At 44.4% G+C, this 25,499-nt stretch overlaps 1 protein-coding gene across 2 annotated transcripts in view; it reads left to right on the plus strand.

Moving 5' to 3' along the window:
* NAGLU (N-acetyl-alpha-glucosaminidase) overlaps positions 1 to 16,146 on the plus strand; it is a 37,355-nt gene extending 21,209 nt beyond the window's left edge. Inside the window, exons 3-7 of one of the 2 annotated variants that reach the window (XR_008849214.1) lie at positions 3,164 to 3,310; positions 5,969 to 6,054; positions 11,265 to 11,521; positions 13,571 to 14,934; positions 15,045 to 16,146. Coding sequence is in view for 1 of the 2 variants with exons in the window: in XM_056547978.1 (XP_056403953.1) it covers positions 3,164 to 3,310; positions 5,969 to 6,054; positions 11,265 to 11,521; positions 13,571 to 14,781 (1,701 nt within the window). In the remaining variant the exon portion in view is untranslated. Of the gene's footprint in view, positions 1 to 3,163; positions 3,311 to 5,968; positions 6,055 to 11,264; positions 11,522 to 13,570; positions 14,950 to 15,044 lie in introns of those variants that run through there. The other variant, XM_056547978.1, reaches the window with a different exon arrangement.
* Positions 16,147 to 25,499: the final 9,353 nt, after the last annotated feature.

The following is a 25,499-nucleotide window of genomic DNA, read 5'->3' on the forward strand; positions in this document are numbered from 1 at the left end:
ACTCCCTTGTACCGCGCCTATCTTCAGCAGCCAGAGAGGTGAGCCGTTGCTAGTGGATACGACCTGGTCACTACCGCCGCAGCAAGACCATCCCGCTTTGCGGCGGGCTCTGGTGAAAACCAGTAGTGGCTTAGAACCGGTCCACTAGCACGGTCCACGCCAATCCCTCTCTGGCACAGAGGGTCCACTACCTGCCAGCCGGCATCGTGACAATAATGATCCTAAACACACCTCGAAATCCACTGGGGTTACATCAAGAGGCGTAAACTGAAGGTTTTGCCATGGCCTTCACAATCTCCTGACCTCAACATAATTGAAAATCTATGGATAGACCTTAAAAGAGTAGTGCGTGACAGACAGCCCAGAAATCTCAAAGAACTGGAAGACTTTTGTAAGGAAGAATGGGCAAAGATACCTCAAACAAGAATGGAAAGACTCTTGGCTGGCTACAAAAAGCGTTTACAAGCTGTGATACTTGCCAAAGGGGGCAGTACAAGATATTAACTCTGCAGGGTGCACAAACTTTTGCAGACGCCATTTTTTTGTTTTGTGTTATTTTGAAAGTGTAAATAATGGAAATAAAATCTAACTTTTGTTGACATATTATAAAAATGTCTAATCTGTAATTTGATGCTTTTTGGAGATTTTTCCATCTTTCTTTTGCTTCTTTATGCACATTAATACACATTTTTACCTGGGGTGCCCAAACTTTTGATCCCCACTGTATGAGAGAGATAGATAGATATGAGATAGGTAGATATGAGAGATAGATAGATAGAAGTAGTAGAAGAACAGCACATCCAATTCAATAGAAGAAATAGAAATACACAGGTGCCCACGGATTCTGGAACCCTGGTCAGGGAATCATCCTTCAAGCAGAAAAAATATCTCTCCAGAACACCATGCAGCAAACAAGTGTAGATTTATTCCATAAAAAGTGTCATTACAAAAAGCAGCAACGTTTCAGTCAGCTCAACCTGACCTTTCTCAAGCAGGTCAGGTTGAGTTGACTGAAACGTTGCTGCTTTTTGTAATGACACTTTTTATGGAATAAATCTACACTTGTTTGCTGCATGGTGCTGTGGAGAGATATTTTTTCTGCTAGTTAGATATGAGAGATAGATAGATATGAGATAGATATGAGATAAATAGACAGACAGACAGATAGATAGATAGATAGATAGATAGATAGATATGGGATGGATAGATAGATAGATAGATAGATATGAGATAGATATGAGATAGACAGACAGACAGACAGATATATAAATATGGGATAGATAGATAGATAAATAGATATGGGATAGATAGATAGATATGAGATAGATAGATAGATAGATATGATATAGATATGAGATAGATATGAGATAGATAGATAGATATGAGATAGATAATGAGATAGATATGAGATAGATAGATAGATATGATATAGATATGAGATAGATAGATATGAGATAGATAGAAATAATGGGATAGATATTTGATCCACACAGTTCTACTTTCTAACACTAGGTGGCAGTACAGGATTATATCAGACTGTATGTGACAATATGAGTGATTTCTTACTGTGATGTCTGCAGATTTTATATCTCGGTTCTGTCATCCGTATCATTGACCTGTTGGTCCAGGCTTGTAGTGCGGGTGACACTGAAGACAATAGTTTGTACCTTTCACCACTCTGCGGCTCCATTATGCCCATTTTTCAGAATATGCAGAATATAATGAATATAATTGCTGCGCGCGTTTCTGAACCCCAAGTGCTCAGTGACATTCAGCCTCTTCCTCCTCTCCCTGCCTTATGAATCTAAATAATGTTTATAACTGGATTACAATAAAGTATCTTTTAGCTGGAACTGCCCATGAATATTCATGAGGTGGGCGGGCAAATCAGTGCAGAAGCGATGGAGGCAGGGATGCTGGCAGAGGCGTACCTAGTGCCCTCTGCGCCCCTGGTGCTGTATCAGGGCGACAACCAGCCTCCCACCTCCCCTCGCCCTGCACGTGTGCGGCAACACTCTAACCCTCCCCCCTACCCATATATCAAGTGACTCCCAGCTGATGTCTTCTCTGATCGGCATTGTCCTCTTCTACATCCATCGCCCTTCTCTTCTCCATCCGGCTCAGACCGCCATGACGAAACTTCCCGCCAAAACTCAATCTCCTCATCTTGTTGGTTCCCCACTTCAGTAAGTTTATTCCCCACAGTAGGCAAGTAGGTATGTCCTACAGCTAGGTAAGTAGGTAGGTAGCCAGGTAGTTAGATAGATATGTAGGTAGGTAGCTATGTAGGTAGGTAGCCAGGTAAGTAGTTAGGTTGGTAAATAAATAAGTAGGTAGGTAGCCAGGTAGATAGATATGTAGCTATGTATTTAAGTAGGTAGCCAAGTAGTTAAATAGATAAGTAGGTAGCTATGTAGATAGGTTAGTGCATAGTTAAGTAAGTAGGTAGGTAGCCAGGTACATAAGTAGGTAACTATGTAGATAGGGAGCCAGGTAGGTAGCCATGTAGGTAGGTAGCCAGGTAGGTAGCTATGTAGGTAGCCAGGTAGGTAGCTATGTAGATAGGTAGCCAGGTAGGGAGCTATGTAGGTAGGTAGCCAGGTAGGTAGGTAGCCAGGTAGGTAGCTATGTAGATAGGTAGCCAGGTAGGTAGCTATGTAGATAGGTAGCCACGTAGGTAGCTATGTAGGTAGGTAGCCAGGTAGGTAGCTATGTAGGCAGGTAGCCAGGTAGGTAGCTAAGAAGGCAGCCACTCCCCCTCTGGATGTAATCTGGTTCACCTGCACTATAACCCTGTGTTTTGAACCGACCGTCAGTTCCCGTCAAACATCTGCTCCACATTCAGACTCTTGTCTCCTTTAGCTCCGAGGTTTCACCACCTTGTTGCTGCTGCGAGATTCTTCTCAATTTTATGGAAACCACAGAACATTGTAGGGGAGCAGATGGTCTCCAGGTGTTCACACTTATGGTATCTCCCGAACCGTTTTAATAGATTTATATAGAAAAACTTTCCATAAGGAGCAGACAGTATAGACAGGTCTGGATACCTCTGTTTACCCGTATGATTTATCCGTATGATTTATCCGTATGATCCTGACACATTACAGTTCAGTAAATATTTACATTATACAAACCTGTTTGTTTTTTTTCCTTGTAATTTTAGGTATTCTTGACTTTGGGATTAACTCAGTCGGAGATCGATGACTTTTTCACCGGTCCTGCTTTTCTGGCGTGGGGTCGTATGGGGAATATTCACACTTGGGGTGGTCCGCTGTCCTCCGACTGGATGCAGAAGCAGCTCTCCCTGCAGGTAATGTCCATAGATAATCCATGTGGTGTCCTACACCGATAGGTTGTCATCATGGCCTCCATTCAGGAGGTTTACATCAGGATTTAAAGGGGTACTCCGCCCCTAGACATCTTATCCCCTATCAAAAGAATAGGGGATAAGATGTCTGATCACGGTGGTCCCGCCGCTGGGGACCCCCTGCTGCACCTGGCGTTCGTTTAGATGGCAATTGACCAGCACCCAATCCTCTATAATCCTCTTTCTTCCCCGTTCTTATGCTCGGTTTGAACTTCATCAAGATGTCTTGACCATGTCTACATGCCAAAATGCATTAAATTGCCGCCATGTGATTGGCCGATTAGATATTTGCGTAACAAGTAATTGAACAGTTACCCAATAAGATGACTAAAGGAGAAGAAAGACAAAAAGCGCTCCCTGTGAAGAACAGTGTGATGACCGGACAGGCCCCAATTTTCGGGAGGACTCACCGGATTTAGTTGTGCTGAATGGAGGCACAACGCTCGTATGGGTGTGACGTTTTTTTCCCTCTCGGATGGATGTGTGGATCCTGGGATAGACGGACCACTTTGGACTGCAGCTAGACCTGCCCTCGCATACAGCGTGGGAATAGGAAAACTGGATATTTTGCACCACCGATGCAGGTAAATGGGAATATAACAGCGCTGTCCACAACCAAGGAAAGTAATACTTTTTCTTTATTAAAACATGTAACGCGTTTCAAGGACGCTCCGTCCTCTTCCTCAGACATCTGAGGAAGAGGACGGGGCGTCCTTGAAACGCGTTACATGTTTTAATAAAGAAAAATAATTACTTTCCTTGGTTGTGGACAGCGCTGTTATATTCCCATTTACCTGCATCGGTGATGCAAAATATCCAGTTTACCTAATAAGATGGACAGTGAATGTGTGTCTTCAAGAAGTGTTATTTTCAGAAAGCGGTGGGACGGGAGATGTTGTGGACAGCAATAGTCAACTCCCACCAGTGGCAATATAGGGAAAATAGTTCTCTAAGACTGTTGTAACACTGCAGTAAAGTCTGAGTACATGAAATGCGTGGGCGCAGCTACTAACGTCACTCACCGGGATATGCCCACACACTCTATTCTGAAGCAGTGTCAGGTGGTAGAGCTGAAATGGATCAGAATCGGACCCGATACCAGATGAGTATCTGCCCCCTGCCAGGTAAGTATCAGGATCAGTGCATGCACGAGAGAAGAAAATCACTCGACTCAAAGTTCAGCAAATGATACTTCCTGTATTTAAATCTGTTACAAGGGTTTTTATAATCTGTAACAATGTTCCGTGTGCAAAGCTGTACGTCATGAATCTGCAGGTGTTCCTCCTCCAGCATTTGGGTCTTATCATCTTGGGTGAAGCTCTCTCTGGAGTCGCCATCTTATACACTTTAGCCCTGAAGTGTAGGTTTTGTTGTGTTTTTATTTTTGCTGTTCCGACCTTTTTTTTCCATGGTAGTTACTAATTTACTCCGCTTTTGGAAACTTTATACATGTGTATGGTTTTCTTACCAGAAAATTCACATTAATTTCGGAGTGGTTTTCAGAAAAGACGGGTGATTTTGGATAAAATGTAGGGAACACGTCTCTTTTCCCAAAAAACACCCAATTTGTAATTTATTTTAAATTTTTTTCACTCTGAGTGTTTCTGATTCTGTCAGGTTTTTTCTGTCCCACTTTCAGAATTTACACAGAATTTAGGTGCACAATCCGACAAAAAGAGGAATGCCGTGAGTAAATGAGGACCATCAGCCCTCATTTACTAACAGGATTTCTACTCTTTTTGTTTGGTTTTGCGCCTAAATTCGGTCGCATGGACCATACGACAGAAAGGCCCTTATTTACTAAGAGTGTTGTGTTGGTTTCTTTGTGGGTTTTAATTCCCTACAATTTATTTTCCACGGTATTTACTAAGGTTTCCCTACATTTTGCTGTTTTTTTAGCAGCTCTGATCTGTCGGGTTTTCCAGAGCTGAAATCCACCACATTTTCTGTGGAAACCTTAATAAATATGTTTGTTTTTGGGAAAATGTCAGAAACACGCCCCTTTTTGGTGACCACGCCCCCTTTCCCCAACGACCACACCCCCTTTTCGGGTTTTCTTAGCAAAATGGAGAGTTAGTCGGGGCTTTTTCAATTCTGGTGCAAATTCTGGCACAGACAGGATTTCTGGCGCAATTTATTTGTTGTGTTTACAGCAAAAAAACACAACAAAACCTACACTCCACTCTTAGTAAATCACGGCCAAAGTTTCAAACACAATGGGAGGGGCAGTGAGTTAGTGTATCGCCATTTTTGAAAGCATATTCTGAAATAGACATTTTATCTCATCCATTACAGAGCCACTTGACCAATACAATTCATTGGGGTTGGGGACCAATTCTCACAAGTCCTCACCAGTCCTCTTGGCCCACCCAGTCCTCCAGGCTCCACCTACAGTCCAGGTTTTCAATTTTCCCTGTTCTATGCCAACGGAGTCACTGAACCTAGAACGTTGGAGGGCCTTGAGGACTGGATTGGGGACCACTGGACCACCCAATGAAGAGCCAATAATGGCCGTTCCGTCAGGGGACTGAACTGTCAAATAATTTTAAGAATATTTAAATCTGATGATAATAAATGTTTTTATTTCATGTCTAATCCCAGAACAAGATTGTGGAGAGGATGAGGTCTCTTGGGATGATCACGGTGCTGCCGGCGTTTGCCGGACATATACCACAAGGTCTAATAAGGTAATTTCCTTACTTTCTATGATGTTGTTGTCTAAAGTCCTATGCAAGTCTATGGGACTTCCGCTGCCTTACTTCACAAGCTCCACTCTGCATCTCCTGGTGAATGTGTCAGTCCAGCTTGCAAGCCACACCCTTCCCACAAGCCACACCCTTCTATATTTGGCCCTTTTTTTAGTTTCAGCTCAAGGCTGAAAACACCGCCCAATACACCCACATCACAGGTCCTTCGATCACAGCTCAGCTCTATCTTACACCATAAGCTCCGCATCTCCAGGTGAATGTGTTGGTTGGCTTTCAAGCCACGCGTCCTCCCATAAGACACGCCCCTTACTATTTTTTGGCCTTCAATCTCTTCATCAAAGCTCAGCCTCACCTGAGGACAGTATATAAGGTTAGGATATGAGGACAAGATATGAGGTTGGGATACAAGGACAAGATGTGAGGACGGAATATGAGGTCGGGATATGGGGTCAGGGATATGAGGACAGCATATGGGGTCAAGGATATGAGGACAGGATATGAGGACGGGATATGAGGACTGGATATGGGGTCAAGGATATGAGGACAGGATATAAGGTCTGGATGTGAAGAAGGAATATGGGGTCAGGGATATGAGGACTTGATATGAAGATCAGACGTGAGGTCGGGATATGAGGTCAGGATATGCAGTTGGGAAATGGGAGTGGGATATGGGGACGGGATATGAGGACAAGATATGAGTTTGGGGACATGAGCACCATTGTTGCTTTTCCTCTCCCACAAGGTTTAGGTTGGAAGACCGGTCATTGCCAGGTACTCAGCTAGTAAATAATAAAAGCTACTGAATTAACTTGAAGGGTTATTTATGTGTCAAATATATCTCTCTAGACTGTTTTAAGAACAGAAAAACTTTTGTGGGATGGTTGAGGCTCCCAATGGGATTATAATGTATGATAATGGAATAATAATGGAAAGATGATTGGTGTCGCCTACATGACGTCTACCGTTCCTATAGTTCATGGTGTTATAGAGGTATTCTCATTTCCGAAAGTTATCCCCTATCTACAGGGCAGGAGATACTAATGGATCGGTGGGGATCTGACCAATGGGACGATCACAAGAAAGCTAGAAGTTCTGATTGCTGGTCTGCTTCATTCATTCTTCTCTACAGTTTTCCTTTTTTCTTCGGATCAGCGAGGCTCCCAATGGTCACACCCCGACTGATCGTCCAGTCATCCTCTATCCTGTGGAGAGGACATAACTTTCTAAAATGGGGAGACCTTATTTTTTTATTGAAAAGCCTTGATTAGGCGTGGGCGCATACGGCAGGGGAGAGCTAAAACCTCGCGCTCCCGTATGCCTTTCTATGCGCTCCTGTATGTAATTCATTTCAATGAGCCGACCGCAGTGAAACGTTCGGTCCGGTTGGCTGATTTTTGCGCCATATGCGCTTTTTTCCCCGCACCTAAAATCGTGGTCGACCACGGTTTTAGATCCAGATGAAAAAGCGTATACGGGGCAAAAATGAGCCGACCGGACCAAACGTTTCACTGCGGTCGGCTCATTGAAATGAATTACATACAGGAGCGCATAGAAAGGCATACGGGAGCGCACGTTTTTAGCTCTCCCCTGCCGTATGCGCTCCCGTATGGGGTAAAACGTAATGGGAACCCAGCCTAGTCTTATCCACCCTTACTCCCTGCTCGGAGGTAAGGGGTCACCTTTTCAGATGTGGTGTTGGGAGTGATATTCCGGGTATAGAGGAAGCAGATCCGAGATAAAGGGGTACTCCGGGGGAAAACTTTTTTTTTTTTTTTAAATCAACTGGTGCCAGAAAGTTAAACAGATTTGTAAATTACTTCTATTAAAAAAATCTTAACCTCCAGTACTTATCAGCTGCTGAAGTTGAGTTATTCTTTTCTGTCTGACCACAGTGCTCTCTGCTGACCCCTCTGTCTGTCTCAGGAACTGTCTGGAGCAGGATAGGTTTGCTATGGGGATTTGCTTCTACTCTGGACAGTTCCTGAGACAGACAGAGGTGTCAGCAGAGAGCACTGTGGTCAGACAGAAAAGTAAAACTCAACTTCAGTAGCTAATAAGTACTGGAATAATTAAGATTTGTTTTCCAGTACTTAGCTGAACACTACAGAGGAAATTATTTTCTTTTTGGAACACCGAGCTCTCTACTGACATCACGGGTACAGTGCTCTCTGCTGACATCTCTGTCCATTTTAGGAACTGTCCAGAGCAACATATGTTTGCTATGGGGATTTCCTCCTACTCTGGACAGTTCTTAAAATGGACAGAGATGTCAGCAGAGAGCACTGTGCTCGTGATGTCAGCAGAGAGCTCTGTGTTCCAAACGGAAAATAATTTCCTCTGTAGTATTAAGCAGCTAATACGTACTGGATGTATTAAGATTTTTTTATAGAAGTAATTTACAAATCTGTTTAACTTTCTGCCACCAGTTGATAAAAAAAAAAAAAAAAAAAGTTTTCCACCAGAGTACCCCTTTAAGGATTGGGGGTTTCTATGGACTGTAGGTTCCTGTGGTATCACCAAATGTCTCCTTCAAGACTTTCGGCAAAGACATATGGTGACACCGCAGGAACCTATACGCCATCAACCCAATCGTCCAAAAGGGGGCGATATTCCGGTTTTCTGTAGTCCTCTATGAGGACATCTCATGGAACCTATATTATTATAAGGTGGTCACCCCAAAAACCCAATGGAGGGTTCTCCCCATCTGGTGTATAATTCGGCCATCTCGCGTTGGTGTCTGCAGCATATTCCACTAGCCCATCCCTAAACTCCTCTTACCATTCATATTGTGTCAGCATGGACGGCCATTCCTCGCTGTTGGGGTACGTTCACACAGCTGTTAACCGTGTGGTTTTTCACATAAAGCCAGACTGAATATCATGTGAAAAATCTAAAAAAATAAAAAAAAATCCCACAATGACCCATGCTAAGCTAAAGCCCCGGTAGTGTTGAGCATGAATATTCCAAATGCAAATTTTTATCGCGAATATCGGCAAATCGTGATTTCACGAATATTTAGAATATAGTGCAATATATTCATAATCACAAATATTCGTTTTTTTTCCCCACATGCTAATTTTTATGCAAATTTTCGTGTTTTTTTCACATGCAAATTATTATGCACATTTTTCATGCAAATGTTCGCATGAAAAAAAAATAATGAACATAGCGAATATGCAAATATAGGACGAATAATCGTCAAAATAATTGTGAAATATCGCAAATTCGAATATGGCCCCTGCTGCTCATCACTAAGCCCCAGCACAGTGCTGCACACAAACCCTTAAAGGGGTACTCCGCCCCTAGACATCTTATCCCTCATCCAAAGGTCCAAGCTGCCGGACTACCCCGAGATCAGACATCTTATCCTTTGGGGTGGAGTACCCCTTTAAACCTTCTACTCCAATCTTTAACAACCAGTGTGCCTCCAGCTGTTGCAAAACTACAACTTTCAGCATGCCCGGACAGCCAATGGCTGTCCGGGCATGCCGAAAGTTGTAGTTTTGCAACAGCTGGAGGCACACTGGTTGAAAAACACAAAAAAAAAAAATTGGGGAGATTTGCCCAGCGAGCTTTGTCCAGCTTCTGACTCTTCCCTCGGCTTGGACTAGGCCCGGATGCAACTTGTGAACAAAGAGGATGTCCAGCCAGGTATAAATCCTAAAAGGTAGCCTTTATATGCGTTCATGAAAAATCACAGCCAAGCACTTGAAAAAGGGGTCTATGTCCGACGTGTTTCTGATGCATTCACAACGTCCTGAGACAAGGCCTGGATGCTACTTGTAAACGGAGGGGGTGTGTAGCCTGGTATCAATGTAGCCTTTAAGTTAAAATTCCAGCCATTTGTAAATGGGACTGTGGCTAACGCGTTCCTGACATAATCATAACGTCCTTACTCATGGGTCTAACTCATGAGTAAGGACATTTTGATAACATCAGAAACACGTCGGGCAACTTCCCGTTTGTAAAGTGCTTGTTTGTGATTTTTTTTTTTTTTTAAATGAATGCAAATAAAGACTACACTTTATAAATCATACGAGGCTGGACGTCCTCTTAGTTCACACGCTGGTTGGAGATGGTACACTTGTTGTTAAAGGGGTACTCCCCTGGAAAAAAAAAAAATTTAATCAACTGGTGTCAGAAAGTTAAAAAGATTTGTAAATGACTTCTATTAAAAAATCTTAACCCTTCCAGTATTTATCATCCGCTGTATGTTCCACAGGAAGTTCTTTTCTTTTTGAATTTCTTTTCTGTCTGACCACAGTGCTCTCTGCTGACACCTCTGTCCATTTTAGGAATTGTCCAGAGTTGGAGCAAATCCCCATAGAAAACCTCTCCTGCTCTGGACAGTTCCTAAAATGAACAGAGGTGTCAGCAGAGAGCACTGTGGACAGACAGAAAGGAAATTCAAAAAGAAAAGAACTTCCTGTGGAACATACAGCAGCTGATAAGTACTGGAAGGACGAAGATTTTTTTAATAGAAGTAATTTACAAATCTGTTTAACTTTCTGGCACCAGTTGATTTAAAAAATAAATAAAAAAAAAAAAAAACATTTCCAGTGGAGTACCCCTTTAAACTGGTCTAGGCGTAACTATGTCTATGTGGTAATGGTATTTGATTTTTTTCCCAAACCTGAGTTAGGGGGCCTTCTTTCTTAAAGGGGTACTCTGCCCCTAGATATCTTACCCCCAAAGGATAGGGGATAAGATGTATGAATGCGAGGGTCCCGCCAGTGAGGCACGCCCCCCCAAATTCCCTGCTGCACCCAGAATTTGTTTAGAGCGTTGGGTGCAGCGCCGGAGGCTCGTGACATCCCGGTCGATCCCCGCTTGTGACGTCAGGACCACGCCCCTCAATGCAAGTCTATGGGAGGGGGCGTGACGCCCCCTCCCATAGACTTACATTGAGGGGCGTGGCCGTGACATCACGTTCGGGGCGTGACTGTGACTTCACGAGCCTCCGCCCTGCATCATCAGTCATCCGGCACGGAGCAAAGTTTGTTCTGTGCACCGGATGTCTGGGGAGCCGCAGCCAAGATCCCGAGGGTCCCAAGCGGCAGGACCACCAGGATCAGACATCTTATGCCCTATCATTTGGATAGGGGATAAGATGTCTAGGGGCGGAGTACCCCTTTAATTTTTTTGAAGTAAGTCAAAAGTATAACAAATGGATGTGCTGTTTTCTACAGAGTATTTCCTAAAATCAACGTGACCAGGCTGGGTGGTTGGAGCAACTTCAACTGCACATACTCCTGCAGTTATCTATTGGACCCGGAGGACCCCCTCTTCCAGAAGATCGGAGGACTCTTTATGACCGAGATGATTGAGGAATTCGGGACTGACCATATTTACAATGCGGACACGTTCAATGAGATGACCCCGACCTCATCTGACCCGGCCTATTTGTCAGCCATCAGTAGTGCCATCTATAAGTCCATGGTCACTGGTACGAGTATAACCATATAATACCAACATTGTTCTGCTTGTTATTAAAGGGGTACTCCGGGGGGAAACTTTTTAAAAAATTTTTTAATGAACTGGTGCCAGAAAGTTAAACAGATTTGTAAATTACTTCTATTAAAAAAAAAATCTTTACCCTTCCAGTACTTATTAGCAGCTGTATGCTACCGAGGAAATTCTGTTCTTTTTTAATTTCTTTTTGGTCTTGTCCACAGTGCTCTCTACTGACACCTGATCCTCATAGCAAACCTATGCTGCTCTGGACAGTTCCTGACACGGACAGAGGTGTCAGCAGAGAGCACTGTGGAAAGGACAAAAAAGAAATTCAAAAAGAACAGAATATCCTCTGTAGCATACAGCTGTTAAAAAGTACTGGAAGGATACAGATTTTTTTTTAGAAGTCATTTACAAATCTGTTTAAAGGGGTATTCCAGGCCAAAACTTTTTATTTTTTTTATTTTTTTATATATATCAACTGGCTCCGGAAAGTTAAACAGATTTGTAAATTACTTCTATTAAAAAATCTTAATCCTTCCAATAGTTATTAGCTTCTGAAGTTGAGTTGTTGTTTTCTGTCTAACTGCTCTCTGATGACTCACGTCCCAGGAGCTGTGCAGTTCCTATGGGGATATTCTCCCATCATGCACAGCTCCCGGGACGTGACATCATCATTGAGCAGTTAGACAGAAAACTTCAGAAGCTAATAACTATTGGAAGGATTAAGATTTTTTAATAGAAGTAATTTACAAATCTGTTTGACTTTCCGAAGCCTGTGGATATATATATAAAAAAAGGTTTTGCCTGGAATACCCCTTTAACTTTCTGGCACCAGTTGACTTATAAAGACAAAAAAAAATGTTTTCCACTGGAGTACCCCTTTAACCTGTGTAGTGCTCATGAAGGGAAGACATTTATCCCTGCACCAGGGGAGCTTGCAATCTAATATTCCGCCAATTAGGCACAGTTTAGTCATAAATTTACTAACTTGAAAGGTTTCTAATAGGGATGTCCCGATGCAGATACAGCGCTGGAGGCTCTTGACGCCACGGCCACGCCCCCTCAATGCAAGTCTATAGGAGGGGGTGTGATGGGCGTCACGCCCCCCTCCTATAGACTTGCATTGAGGGGGCGTGGCCGTGACATCAGGAGCGTGGTGTGGCTGTGATGTCACGAGCCTCCAGCACTGCACCTGACGCTCTAAACGAACGCCGGGTGCAGCAGGGAGATCACTGGGGTCCCCAGCGGCGGGACACCCACGATCAGACATCTTATCCCCTATCCCTTGAATAGGGTATAAGATGTCTAGGGGCAGAGTACCCCTTTAACCTCTTAAAGGGGTACTCCACCCCTAGACATCTTATCCCCAATCCTATATAGCATGCGGCACCCACCTGTTTCTGGTCCGGAAGCGCTGGAGGGTCTGGGTCCCGACCACGGGAACGGAAGTTCGTGACGTCACGACTCCACACCCGTGTGACGTCACCCCCCGTCCCCTCAATGCAAGTCTATGGGAGGGGGCGTGAAGGCCGTGACCCCGCATCATATTGTGTCGGTCCCGGCGGCTAATAATGGCCGGGACCCTAGGCTAATAGCGTGCGGCGCCGATCGTTGTGCCGTGCGCTATTATCCCCTTTAGACGCGGCGTTCAAAGTTGATCGCCGCGTCTAAAATGAAAGTGAGAGCTTCCCGGCAGCTCAGTCGCTGAAATCGCGATGACCCGATCAGCTAGAACGCGAGCGGAGGTCCCCTTACCTGCCTCCGTCGCGTACGATCTTCAATTTTGTCGCACAATGAATTTTTTTTTCCGTTTCGCCGTGGATATTTTGGTAAAATGACTAATGTCACTGCAAAGTAGAATTGGTGGCGCAAAAAAAATAAGCCATAATATGGAATTTTAGGTGCAAAATTGAAAGGGTTATGATTTTTAGAAGGTGATGAGGAAAAAATGGAAATGCAAAAACGGAGAAACCCTGCGTCCTTAAGGGGTTAAGCTAGTAAGGATATTGACTAACATTTTGTTTTTCTTTGTCCTCAGTGGATCCCGGAGCCATCTGGTTGATGCAGGGCTGGTTGTTTTATAACAGTCCATCCTTCTGGAAGCCAGCGCAGATTCGCGCACTCCTCCACGGAGCGCCCATCGGTAAAATCATCGTCCTGGACTTGTTTGCAGAGACCTCTCCTGTCTATCAGTCTACAGAGTCTTTCTTCGGCCAGCCGTTCATTTGGTGCATGCTACATAACTTTGGTGGCAACCACGGTTTATACGGGAAAGTCGACTCGGTCAACGCCGGACCCTTTGATGCCTTGGCGTTCGAAAACTCCACCATGGTTGGGACAGGATTGACCCCAGAAGGCATCGAGCAAAACGACATGATATATGAACTGATGAATGAGATCGGATGGAGATCCAAGCCCCTTAATCTTACCGAGTGGATCGCCGGTTACACCACCAGACGTTACGGCCAAAAAGACCCTAATGCTCTGGCGGCATGGCGGCTTCTTCTCACCAGTGTCTACAACTGTACCCAAAATTGGAAGGACCACAACCACAGCCCCCTAGTGAGGCGACCATCTCTCAAGATGAATACAGACGTCTGCTACAACCAGAATGACCTCTTCGAAGCTTGGAAGCTCATGCGCGACGCAGCCTCGTCCCTGTCGAAAAGTAGCCCGTTCCTGTATGACCTGGTGGACGTCACCAGAGAGGCCGTGCAGCAGTTGGTAACTCAATATTACGTTGACATCAAGACATCTTACGAGAACGAAGATCTAGAGAGTCTTGTAACGGCAGGCGGGGTGCTGGTCTACGACCTCCTCCCTGCACTCGATGATCTCCTTTCCAGTCAACCCCAGTTCTTGCTTGGCAGATGGTTGAGTGATGCCAGGAAAATGGCGGTAACGTCTCAGGAGGCCTCCCTTTATGACATGAACGCTCGCAACCAGATAACTCTATGGGGTCCTACTGGCAACATTTTAGACTATGCTAACAAACAACTGGGGGGACTGGTGCAAGACTACTATGCCGAGCGTTGGAGCCTATTTCTCTGGTGCCTGGTTGAAAGCCTTAATGCGGAGATACCCTTTAAGCAAGACAAGTTCAACCAGGCTGTATTTTCGGTCGAGAAGGGATTTGTGTACAATGGCAAGAAATATAGTTCTACTCCCACCGGGAACACAGTAGAGATCGTTCAAAGTATTTTTATAAAGTACTATCCAAAAGCCGTGAAGATAACCGAGAACAAATAAATTACTATATTCCTTATGCAAAAAGTAACGGAAAAAAGGTCTTAGATATGTAATGTACCGTATTTTTCGCCCTATAGGACGCACCGGCGTATAAGACGCACCCAATTTTTAGGGGCAAAATCTAAAAAAATTAAGATTTTGAACCCAATAGTGGTCTTCAATCTGCGGACCTCCAGATGTTGCAAAACTACAACTCCCAGCATGCCCGGACAGCCGTTGGCTGTCCGGGCATGCTGGGAGTTGTAGTTTTGCAACATCTGGAGGTCCGCAGATTGAAGACCACTGCATAGGAGGTAATACTCACGTGTCCCCGCCGCTCCGGACCCGTCACCGCTGCCCTGGATGTCGCTCCATCGCTGTCGCCCGGGAACGTCTCTGCTGCCGGCCGGGTATCCTCGCTCTCCGTCGCCGTCATCGCGACGTTACGCACGCCGACGCACGTACGCGACGACGTGATGACGAGAAAGGAGAGCGCCGGCCATACAGGGGATCCCTGAACGGAGAAGACACCGAGGAGGCAGGTAAGGTCCCTCCCAGTGTCCTGTAAGCACTAACCCGGCTATTCAGTCGGGCTGTTCGGGACGCCGCGGTGAAATCGCTGAACAGCCGGGTTAGTGTCACTTTCCCTTCAGACGCGGCGGTCAGCTTTGATCGCCGCGTCTGAAGGGTTAATACAGGGCATCACCGCGATCGGTGATGTCCTGTATTAGCCGCGGGTCCCGGCCGTTGATGGCCGCAGGGACCGCCGCGATAGGGGTGTATTTGCCGTATAAGACGCACCAACTTTTCCCCCCCCAGTTTTGGGGAAGAAAAAGTGCGTCTTATACGGCGAAAAATATGGTAAGTCATAAAATGTGCAAAATACTGTATAAACACACGTGTTTGCTGTATCAGCATTGCCCTAAGACAGTGTTTCCCAACCAGAGTACCTCCACAACATGCCCGGACAGTCAAAGGCTGCTGAGATGAGAGGGAAGCCTTGATTTACCTTTCAGGGACAGTGTAGATCCTCTGGAGGAGGCAGTGTGGATCTTCTGAAAGAGCCTTAGGGTGCTGGGAGTTGTAGTTTTGCAGCAGCTGGAGGTATCCTGGTTGGGAAACACTGTCCTAAGAGTATACAAGTTACGCAGCTTAATATACAGGGATGAAACATTCGCAACGTTCTACTTGTCCTAAAGTTGTTTTTTTTGGGGCAATTGAGATTCCATGAGTGAGATTGAGGCTTAGTTTCCAAGTGGGTTCAGCATTTCATATTTCTCTGCTGACTTCCAGCTAACATCTGGACGCAGTGTTCTTTTCCCCACAAAAACAAAAAAAAACGTAAGGCGAATTGGACGTTTTTTTTTTTGTTTTTTGTTTTTTTGGGGTGGGATGGGGGGGGAGAGGGAGGTTGTTGGATTTAAAAAAAAAACACATAAATATGTTGAAACACAGCCTAAGAAACATGCAGGCTATCAAGAATGAACAACACTAATGCAATATGATACCGAATCGGATACATTCCTAATATATTAGACTGTTACAATATAAATGGCGCTGTGCCGAAACACTGGTTTCGGCGTCGTGCCGATCATGATGAACTGTCACAGTGTTTTCCAATCAGGGTGTCTCTAGCTGTTGCTAAACTACAACTCCCAGCATGCCCGGACAGCCTTTGACATGCTATTTCTGTACACATCCTAAGAAGCAGCAGCAGCATGGAGGACATTAAAGAGCATTGGTTAATGATTTAACCAAGTATTTCCCAACCAGGGTGCCTCCAGCTGTTGCAAAACTACAATTCCCAGCATGCCCGGACAGCCTTTGGCATGCTATTTCTGTACACATCCTAAGAAGCAGCAGCAGCATGGAGGACATTAAAGAGTTTTGGTTAACCATCTAACAAAGTGTAGCATGCTGGGAGTTGTAGCATGCTGGGAGTTGTAGTTTTGCAACAGCTAGAGACTTACAGGAGGAACACCAATGCTATATATACCAGTGTTTCCCAACCAGGGCGCCTCCAGCTGTTGCAAAACTACAACTCCCAGCATGCCCGGACAGCCAAAGGCTGTCCGGGCATGCTGGGAGTTGTAGTTTTGCAACAGCTGGAGGCACCCTGGCTGGGAAATACTGCTCTTAAACATGGATTGGCCGTACATGTTAAAGGGGTACTCCGGTGTAAAAAAAAAAAAAAAAGTATTCAAATCAACTGGTGGCAGAAAGTTATACTGATTTGTAAATTACTTCTATTTAAAAATAAATCTTAATCCTTCCAGGACTTATCAGCTGCTGTATGCTCCAGAGGAAGTTGTGTAGTTCTTTCCAGTCTGACCACATTGCTCTCTGCTGACACCTCTGTCCATGTCAGGAACTGTCCAGAGCAGGAGCAAATCCCCCTAGCAAACCTCTCCTGCTCTTCTCTCCTGACATTTTTGAAGCCTCAGGGTGCGTTCACACGCTTTTAGTTTTTGCGGGTTTTCCGGTGCATATATATGAAAGTGGGCGGGCTCTTCTCGGCTGTCCAAAGCAGATTTTCCGCGGCGGAATTTTTCCGCTGCGGAAATTCCGCTGCAGCAGTCCCTACTGACTTTAATGGGGCTTGCGGTGGATTTTTGGCAGCGTAGATTCCGCCGTGGAAAATCTGCTGCGGACAGCCGAGAAGAGCCCGCCCACTTTCAAATATGCAGCGGAAAACCCACAAAAACAAAAAGCGTGTGAACGCACCCTAAAAGTGCACTCCCAAAAAATTCCGGACTGAACGTGTTCATTCTTTCGGTGGAATTTAGTGTATATTGCATTGCCGTTAATGGTGGCGCCACATGTCAGCTGGGTCCTAGCACCAATGGATTTCGGTGGCTCCCCCTGTAATCTCTGCCTGGAATGTCTTGGGGTGGGGATTCCGTAGTGCAAACATAGCCTTAAGTGAAAATCACTGTATATTTGGGTCAGAATAATTTTCTTTATAGTGTGTTTTTTTTATTTTTTATTTTTTTATTTAAGCGTCATATCAAAGAAAAAATATTTCTATATATTATTCACTAGTTCTATATATGTTGCTCACCAGGTCATGTAGATTCTTTCCATGTCTTTTTTATGTGTCTAGCTTTTGCATTTGGCTCACAAATCCCTCTCTTCTGCTGCTCACTCATTCTGACATCCACTGCTCAGGAAGGGGCATGTCTGAGGCAAGCACTGATCCCGCCCTCACTCACCATTCATTCACTTCCTCCCTGAGTCTGCTGTGCTGTGCTGGGTCTCTTCATCCAATCACTGCAGGCTGCTCTGTAACCCCTTCCTCTCTGTTTTCATGGTGCAGTCTGATAGGACAGGAGTGAGCACAGAGGAGTGCTAGTCCCCGCCCTCACTTCCTGGACTTTGTCCCTGCCTGTGCTTCAGCCTGGACAAAGATGATGCTGCAGCCGGACAGGATTATGTTCTGGGTGGTATGGGGACCCCTAGTGGTCTTGTATATAAGCCATGATTTCTATAAAAAAGGAGATTTTTTTATGAAGTATATTAGAAAGGTGAATGTTTTCGAATGGGACAGTGCCCATTTAAAGGGGAACTCTGGTGGAAAACATTATTCTTTTTTTTAAGCAACTGGTGCCAGAAAGTTATACAGATATGTAAATTTCTTCTAATAAAAATCTTAATCCTTCCAGTAGTTATCAGCTGCTGTATGCTTCACAGGAAGTTGTGTAGTTCTTTCCAGTCTGACCACAGTGCTCTCTGCTGACACCTCTGTCCCTCTCAGGAACTGTCTAAAACAGGAGCAAATCCCCATAGCAAACCTCTCCTGCTCTTGACAGTTCCTAAAATGGACAGAGGTGGCAGCAGAGAGCACTGTGGTCAGACTGGAAAGAACTGCACGACTTCCTGTGGAGCATACAGCAGCTGATAAGTACTGGAAGGATTACGATTTTTAATAGAAGTCATTTACAAACCTGTTTAACTTTCTGGCACCGGTTGATTTAAAAAAAAAAAAAAAAAAAAAATGTATATATATATTTCTCCACCGGAGTACCCCTTTAACATTTTTTTTCCCCCACTGATGTTTTTGCCAAATATCCAATTTGTTACCGTTTCGTTGTCATCTACAAGAACTCTTTATCATTTTTATTATTCTATTTTAATTTTTTTTTACAATGTTTACAATGGGTTCACATGTGGTTTCCGTCTCCGTGTCATTGTTTCCGTCGCGGTCTTTTAAATTTTCCCGCATTCAGAAGCGGAGTCAATGACGCCATTGTGTACAGGGCAAAAAATATACGTTATAAACCTATTTTATATAATGTCAATGGGAATCTGATTCTGCTGTACGACACTCAGCAGCGTCAGTTTTTAGCATCGTGTATAGGTTTTTATTCATCTGCAAGTGTATAAAAGTGTTTTCCTTCAACTGTTTCAACACCTCAACTCCCAGCATGCCTGAACAGCCAGTGACTTGTCTGCCTCCTCCAGAGGATCCAAACTGTCCCTGACAGGTAAATCAAGGCTTCCCTTTCATCTCAGAAGCCTTTGGCTGTCCGTCCATGCTGGGAGTTGTCGTTTTGCAACAGCTGGAACCGCCCTGGTTGGGAAGCACTGGTATAAAATTTATATGTTAAAGGAGTAGTCCAGTGGTGACCCGTGGGGAACAACTTATCCCCTATCCTAAGGAGCCCCGACAGGCCGCCAGAAGGGGGCATGCCCTTAGGATAGGGGATAAGTTTTTCACCACTGGACTACCCCTTTAAAGGGAAACGAAAACGCAGTGTGAACTCCTCCCTTAATTAATTAATGTAATTATCACCCGACATGTGTATCAGACACGATGCTTTCTTACTTGTCATGGGGTTTATTAAAAATTATATATTTGTACGGACGAGTTGCCTGTGTATTTATTTGGTTATTTTTCTTTATATTGCTATAAAATCCTTGTTTTTACCAAATTGTATGAACCTATTCTACGTTGATAGCAGATTAAACAATTTCGAAAAATCCAATGTCATGTGACCTTTTATAACTAAAAATTCTGAATTAAAGGGGTGCTCCGCTGCCCCAAAGTTCGGAAGATTTTGTTCCGAATGCTTGGAGCGGGGGGGGGGGGGGGCAGTCGCAACGTCACGGCCAAGCCCCTCATGATGTCACACCACGCCTCCTCAATGCAAGTTTATGGGTGGGGGCGTGACAACGCCCCCTCCCATAAACTTGCATTGAGGGGGCGTGTCTTGAGGGGGCGTGTCTTGAGGCGTGTCTTGAGGGTCATGGCCTCCCGCATGTAGCGGGGGCTGCACAGAGATTGTTAAAGACATCTGAATGATGGGGGGGGGGCGCTAAATAGAAACAAATCCGCTGCGTCTCTGCATTTTCAAACAATACATAATGGAATTGTCTCCGGATTCAGGATATATGGAATCGAGCTCGTGATAATTGGCAGAAGACAGGGCTGCATTAAAAACAAGCTGGAACATAGAGAAGCCCTCTGGCACATCACCCCTTGGCCCTCGCGCCCCGTGTGGCATGAATGTCAGGCGTGAACTTCTTTCCCATTATTAATGGTATTAAAATGGTAACACAATGATAAATATGATAATGTATACAGTATCTACAATCAACAAAAACATGTATAGTAACCGCATAAAATGACATTAATGTGTTGCCACATATATGTGAGTGATTACAGTCTTGTATTATTATTATTTTTTTACATTTTTGTATTCGGACACAAAAGTCTCTACTTAGTCGTGTGGTTTAGCGGAAAATCTAGGACGGTGCAATTAGGATTCATTCATTCTCACCTGAGCCAGTACGAGATAAGTCCTTGCCCGACAGACCCCACGACGTCACTGAGGAAGAGCGCGCCTGCGCTTGAAACGCGTATGGCGAGGGAGGGTGTCGGTTTTATCGTGTCAAGTCTGCTTGTTGGATTCGGATTATAATAAAGCTGCAACTTTTACCCAGTGCTGGATCATCTTTTGCTTCTCCCACGATCCCACTGGCACCGAGCCAAGTGCGGAGCCGCGCGCGGGAATATCGGAGGTGAGCTGTACAACACATTTGTATTGTCTGTGCTGCACAGAGATCCCCTTGATCAGACATCTTAAAGGGGACCTCTCATCAAAGAAACTTTTGATATATTTTAGATGAATGAATGTTGAATAACTTTCCAATAGCATGTTAATGAAAAATATGCTTCTTTCTATTGTATTTTTCCCGATCAGTCCTGGCAGCAAGCATTTCTGACTCATGCTGGAGTCCTAAACACTCAGAGCTGCCAGCCTGCTTTGTTCACAGCCAAATAGGCTGTGAACAAAGCAGGCAGGCAGCTCTGAGTGTTCTCCCTTGTGAACAAAGCAGACTGGCAGCTCGTAGTGTTTAGGACTCCAGCATGAGTCTGAAATCCTCGCTGCCAGGACTGGTAGGGAGACCCCTAGTGGTCATTTCTTCAAAGTGGAAAATTAAATAGAAAGAAGCAGATTTTTTAATAACATGCAATTGTAAAGTTATTCTGCATACATTAATCTATAATATATCAAAAGTTTTTTTGATGAGAGGTACCCTTTAAGATGGGATAAGATGTCTAGGGACGGAGTACCCCTTTAATAGAAAGGGGGCTCCATTTTGGATCCTTGTTACTTAAATTGCAGTTACTAGGAGCTTGTTTTGTTGGTGGAGGACCGGTCCTTCATTGAGCTGCATGGGCACGGTGTAATGCTGCATTTCACCTGTGGAGGCGCTGCAAGGAAAAGACATTAAGGCCATGTTCACACGGTGGAATTTCCGAGCGTAATCCAGCAGAAAAATTCTGCTCCGGAATTCCTTTGCAGCAGAGTCCCATTGTTTTCATTGGGATTCTGCTGCACCGTGCACACGGTGGAATGTCAGAGGCGGAAACATTTGCCGTGGAAAATTCGGAATCCGGAAATTCCGGTCTCTGCAGAAAGAATTGCAGCAGATTTTTTGCGGGATGTCCACCTAGAAAATTTAAGCTGGAAATTGTGCGCACAGTGGATGCTGGCAGACTATGCCGGCACTAGGACCTCTCGGAAATGTGTTGTCTCCATAGATGACAATGGATTTCTGAGGGGATTCTGCGGAACAACTCGACTTGTCAATTCTTTCTGCGGCGGCCAGAATCTGAATTTGCGAAGTAGATTTCGACTTTGAAAATTCCACTGTGTCCACGGTGCAGCAGAATCCCATTGAAAACAATAGGACTCTGCTGCAACGGGATTTTCAAACTGAATTTTTCCGGAAATTCTGCTCGGAAATTTCACCGTGTGAGTAAGGCCTTAGTGTTCAATTTTCCTTGCAGCGCCACCACAGGTGAAATTAAAGGGGTACTCCATTGCCCCAGCGTTCGGAACATTTTGTTCCGAACGCTGGGTGCGGGCCTCGGGGGTTGTGAGGTCATGGCCACGCCCCTCATGAGGTCACGCTACACCCCCTCAATGCAAGTCTATAGGAGGGGGCGTGGCAGCTGCCACGCCCCCTCCCATAGACTTGCATTGAGGGGGCGTGACGTGACATCCCAAGGGCGTGTCTGTGACCTCACGACCCCCCGCAACCTGCACCCAGCATTCGGACCAAAATGTTCCGAACGCTGGGGCAGTGGAGTACCCCTTTAAGCATTACACAGAGCCCCTTCAAATCAATGCAGGACAGGTCCTCCACAAGCAAAATATTCTCTTAGTAACCATTTTGTAATTCAAGGACTAAGGATCCAAATTAGAGCACCCCCACCTGACCCTTTCTATGGTTTTCCAAAAAATTACAACCAAGGGTCCTCTATACTAATATGTAGGGATTGTCCAAAGTGGAAAACCCCTTTAAACCTGTTACCACCAGAGGATGTGGAGTATGCTCGTCCTTATGGGGCAGGTTTGGGACCCCAGCATGCTCCATACCCGAATGCTTTCATCAGTCGAGAGCGACCCCTCATAGCCCACACAGAGATTGTCTATTTTCACTGTTTAGATGCCACAGGCATAAATGACAGCAGCATTTAAACAGTTGTATGACGATCACTGGTGGTTTAGTGGGTTCTATAAGCATTCATATGATTGCTTATTCAATTCATTGTACAGTCATGGCCGTAAATGTTGGCACCCCTGAAATTTTTCTGGAAAATTAAATATTTCTCACAGAAAAGGATTGCAGTAACACATGTTTATTCCCTTTGTGTGTATTGGAACTAAACCAAAAAAGGAGGAAAAAAAGCTAATTGTACATAATGTCCCCAAACTCCAAAAATGGTCCGGACAAAATTATTGGCACCCTTCAAAATTGTGGAAAAATAAGATTGTTTCAAGCATGTGATGCTCCTTTGTACTCACCTGGGGCAAGTAACAGGTGTGGGCAATATAAAAATCACACCTGAAAGCAGATAAAAAGGAGAGAAGTTCACTTAGTCTTTGCATTGTGTGTCTGTGTGTGCCACACTAAGCATGGACAACAGAAAGAGGAGAAGAGAACTGTCTGAGGACTTGAGAACCAAAATTGTGGAAAAATATCAACAATCTCAAGGTTACAAGTCCATCTCCAGAGATCTAGATTTCTCTTTGTCCACAGTGCGCAACATTATCAAGAAGTTTACAACCCCATGGCACTGTAGATAATCTCCCTGGGCATGGACGGAAGAGAAAAATTGATGAAAAATCTTCTTTACAGGGATAATGTTAGAAACATGAATTGAGGTCGTAATGATCACTTAACCCCTGAATATAATTTACTTTATATAGACGAATAACTAATCATACTAACAGGAGATAGTCACCATCGACCTCTATTATAGTCTGATACTTTAAGTGGATAGGATGAGTTAGGACGAACATGGAACTTATTATCTTGCGCTACCGTCTCCTATAAGGACATTCAGGGACTGTTCACCTAAAAGATCATACAAAATGGCCATATATATAATGCAACCGGGAGGGTGATATTAAAGGGGTATTCCAGTGAAAATACCCCTTTAATATCACCCTCCCGGTTGCATTATGTATATGGCCGTTTTGTATGATCTTTTAGGTGAACAGTCCCTGAATGTCCTTATGAATATCCTTTGTAAATTGTAAATGTCCTTATGAAAGTTTGTAAATTATGGGTCTGTAGGTGCAAAATTGAAAGCGTTATGATTTTTAGAAGGGGAGGAGGAAAAAACGAAAGTGCGAAAACGCAAATTGGCCAGGACCTTAAAGCGGTACTCTGATGCTCAGCGTTTGGAACAACGCCCCGCCCCTCATGACATCATGCCCCGCCCCCTCAATGCAAGTCTATGGGAGGGGGCGTGACGGCTGTCACGCCCCCTCCCATAGACTTGCATTGAGGGGGTGGGGCGTGACATCGTGAGGGGGCGGGGCTATGACGTCACGAGCTCCCAGCGCCGGCTCTAAGTGTTCGGAACATTTTGTTACAAACGCTGAGCAGCGGAGTACCCCCTTAAGGGTCTATTCACACGTACAGTATTGTGCGCAGATTTTATGCGCAGGATTTCAAGCTGTGTTCAGTCATTGAGTTTACATTGAAATTTGCAGCAGAAAATCCTGCGCATCAATTCTGCGCCGAATACTGTATGTGTGAATAGACCCTTAAAGGGGTTATCCAGTAAAAAAAAAAAAAATAATACATTTTCTGGCTCCAGAAAGTTAAACAGATTTGTAAATTACTTCTATTACAAAATCTTAATCCTTCCAGTACTTATCAGCTGCTGAAGTGGAGTTATTCTTTTCTGTCTGACCACAGTGCTCTCTGCTGACACCTCTGTCTGTCTCAGGAACTGTCCAGAGTAGGAGCAAATCCCCATAGCAAACCTCTCCGGCTCCGGACAGGTGCTGAGACAGACAGAGGTGCCAGCAGAGAGCACTGTGGTCAGACAGAAAAGAACAACTCAACTTCAGCAGCTGATAAGTATTGGAGGGATTAAGATAGATTTTTATTTTTTTTTTCCAATTCAAAAGCGTTTTTTATTAAAGAAATAAAGTGAGAACAATGCAAACAATGAGTAGTCATCAATGTGGGTAAGTCACAGAAATAACGTCCGGCGGCCAAGATAGATTTTTTTAATAGAAGTAATTTACAAATCTGATTAACTTTCTGGAGCCAGTTGATATGAAAAAAAAAATATGTTTTTCACCGGAGTACCCCTTTAAAGGATTCAAAAACAGCACCATTCCTGTTCTCAGGTTGTGTGTTGTATTACAACTTGGCTCCATTCACTTTAATAGAACAGAGCTGTGATACCGCTCACAACCAGTGTTTTCTGACCAGGGGGCCTCCAGCTGTTGCAAAACTACAATTCACTGCAGAATGATCTCCTTCCCACCCAGCAGTCACTCCACCCATTAAAGCAAAGACAGGCTGCTCTGAACACCTGACCAGTGATGTTAAATCTCGGCCGCACTGCAACTTGGGTACTCATTTTGTACGCTGTTAAAAATAAACATTGGGGCAAAAATCATTGAAGAATTGCGAGACCATCATGAAACACAGGTACAGACACTATATTATGAACTACACTAACTTTACAGCCCCTGTAGCACAGTCAAATAAAAAATCCTGGAATACCCCTGGCTCCAGAAAGTTAAACAGATTTGTAAATTACTTCTATTAAAAATCTTAATCCTTTCAGTACTTATGAGCTTCTGAAGTTAAGTTTGTTCTTTTCTTTCTAAGTGCTCTCTGATGACACGTGTCTCAGGAACCGCCCAGTTTAGAAGCAAATCCCCATAGCAAACCTCTTCTAAACTGGGCGTTTCCCG

Source organism: Hyla sarda, chromosome 12 (genome assembly GCF_029499605.1).
Source record: "Hyla sarda isolate aHylSar1 chromosome 12, aHylSar1.hap1, whole genome shotgun sequence".
Taxonomy (NCBI): Eukaryota; Metazoa; Chordata; class Amphibia; order Anura; family Hylidae; genus Hyla; species Hyla sarda.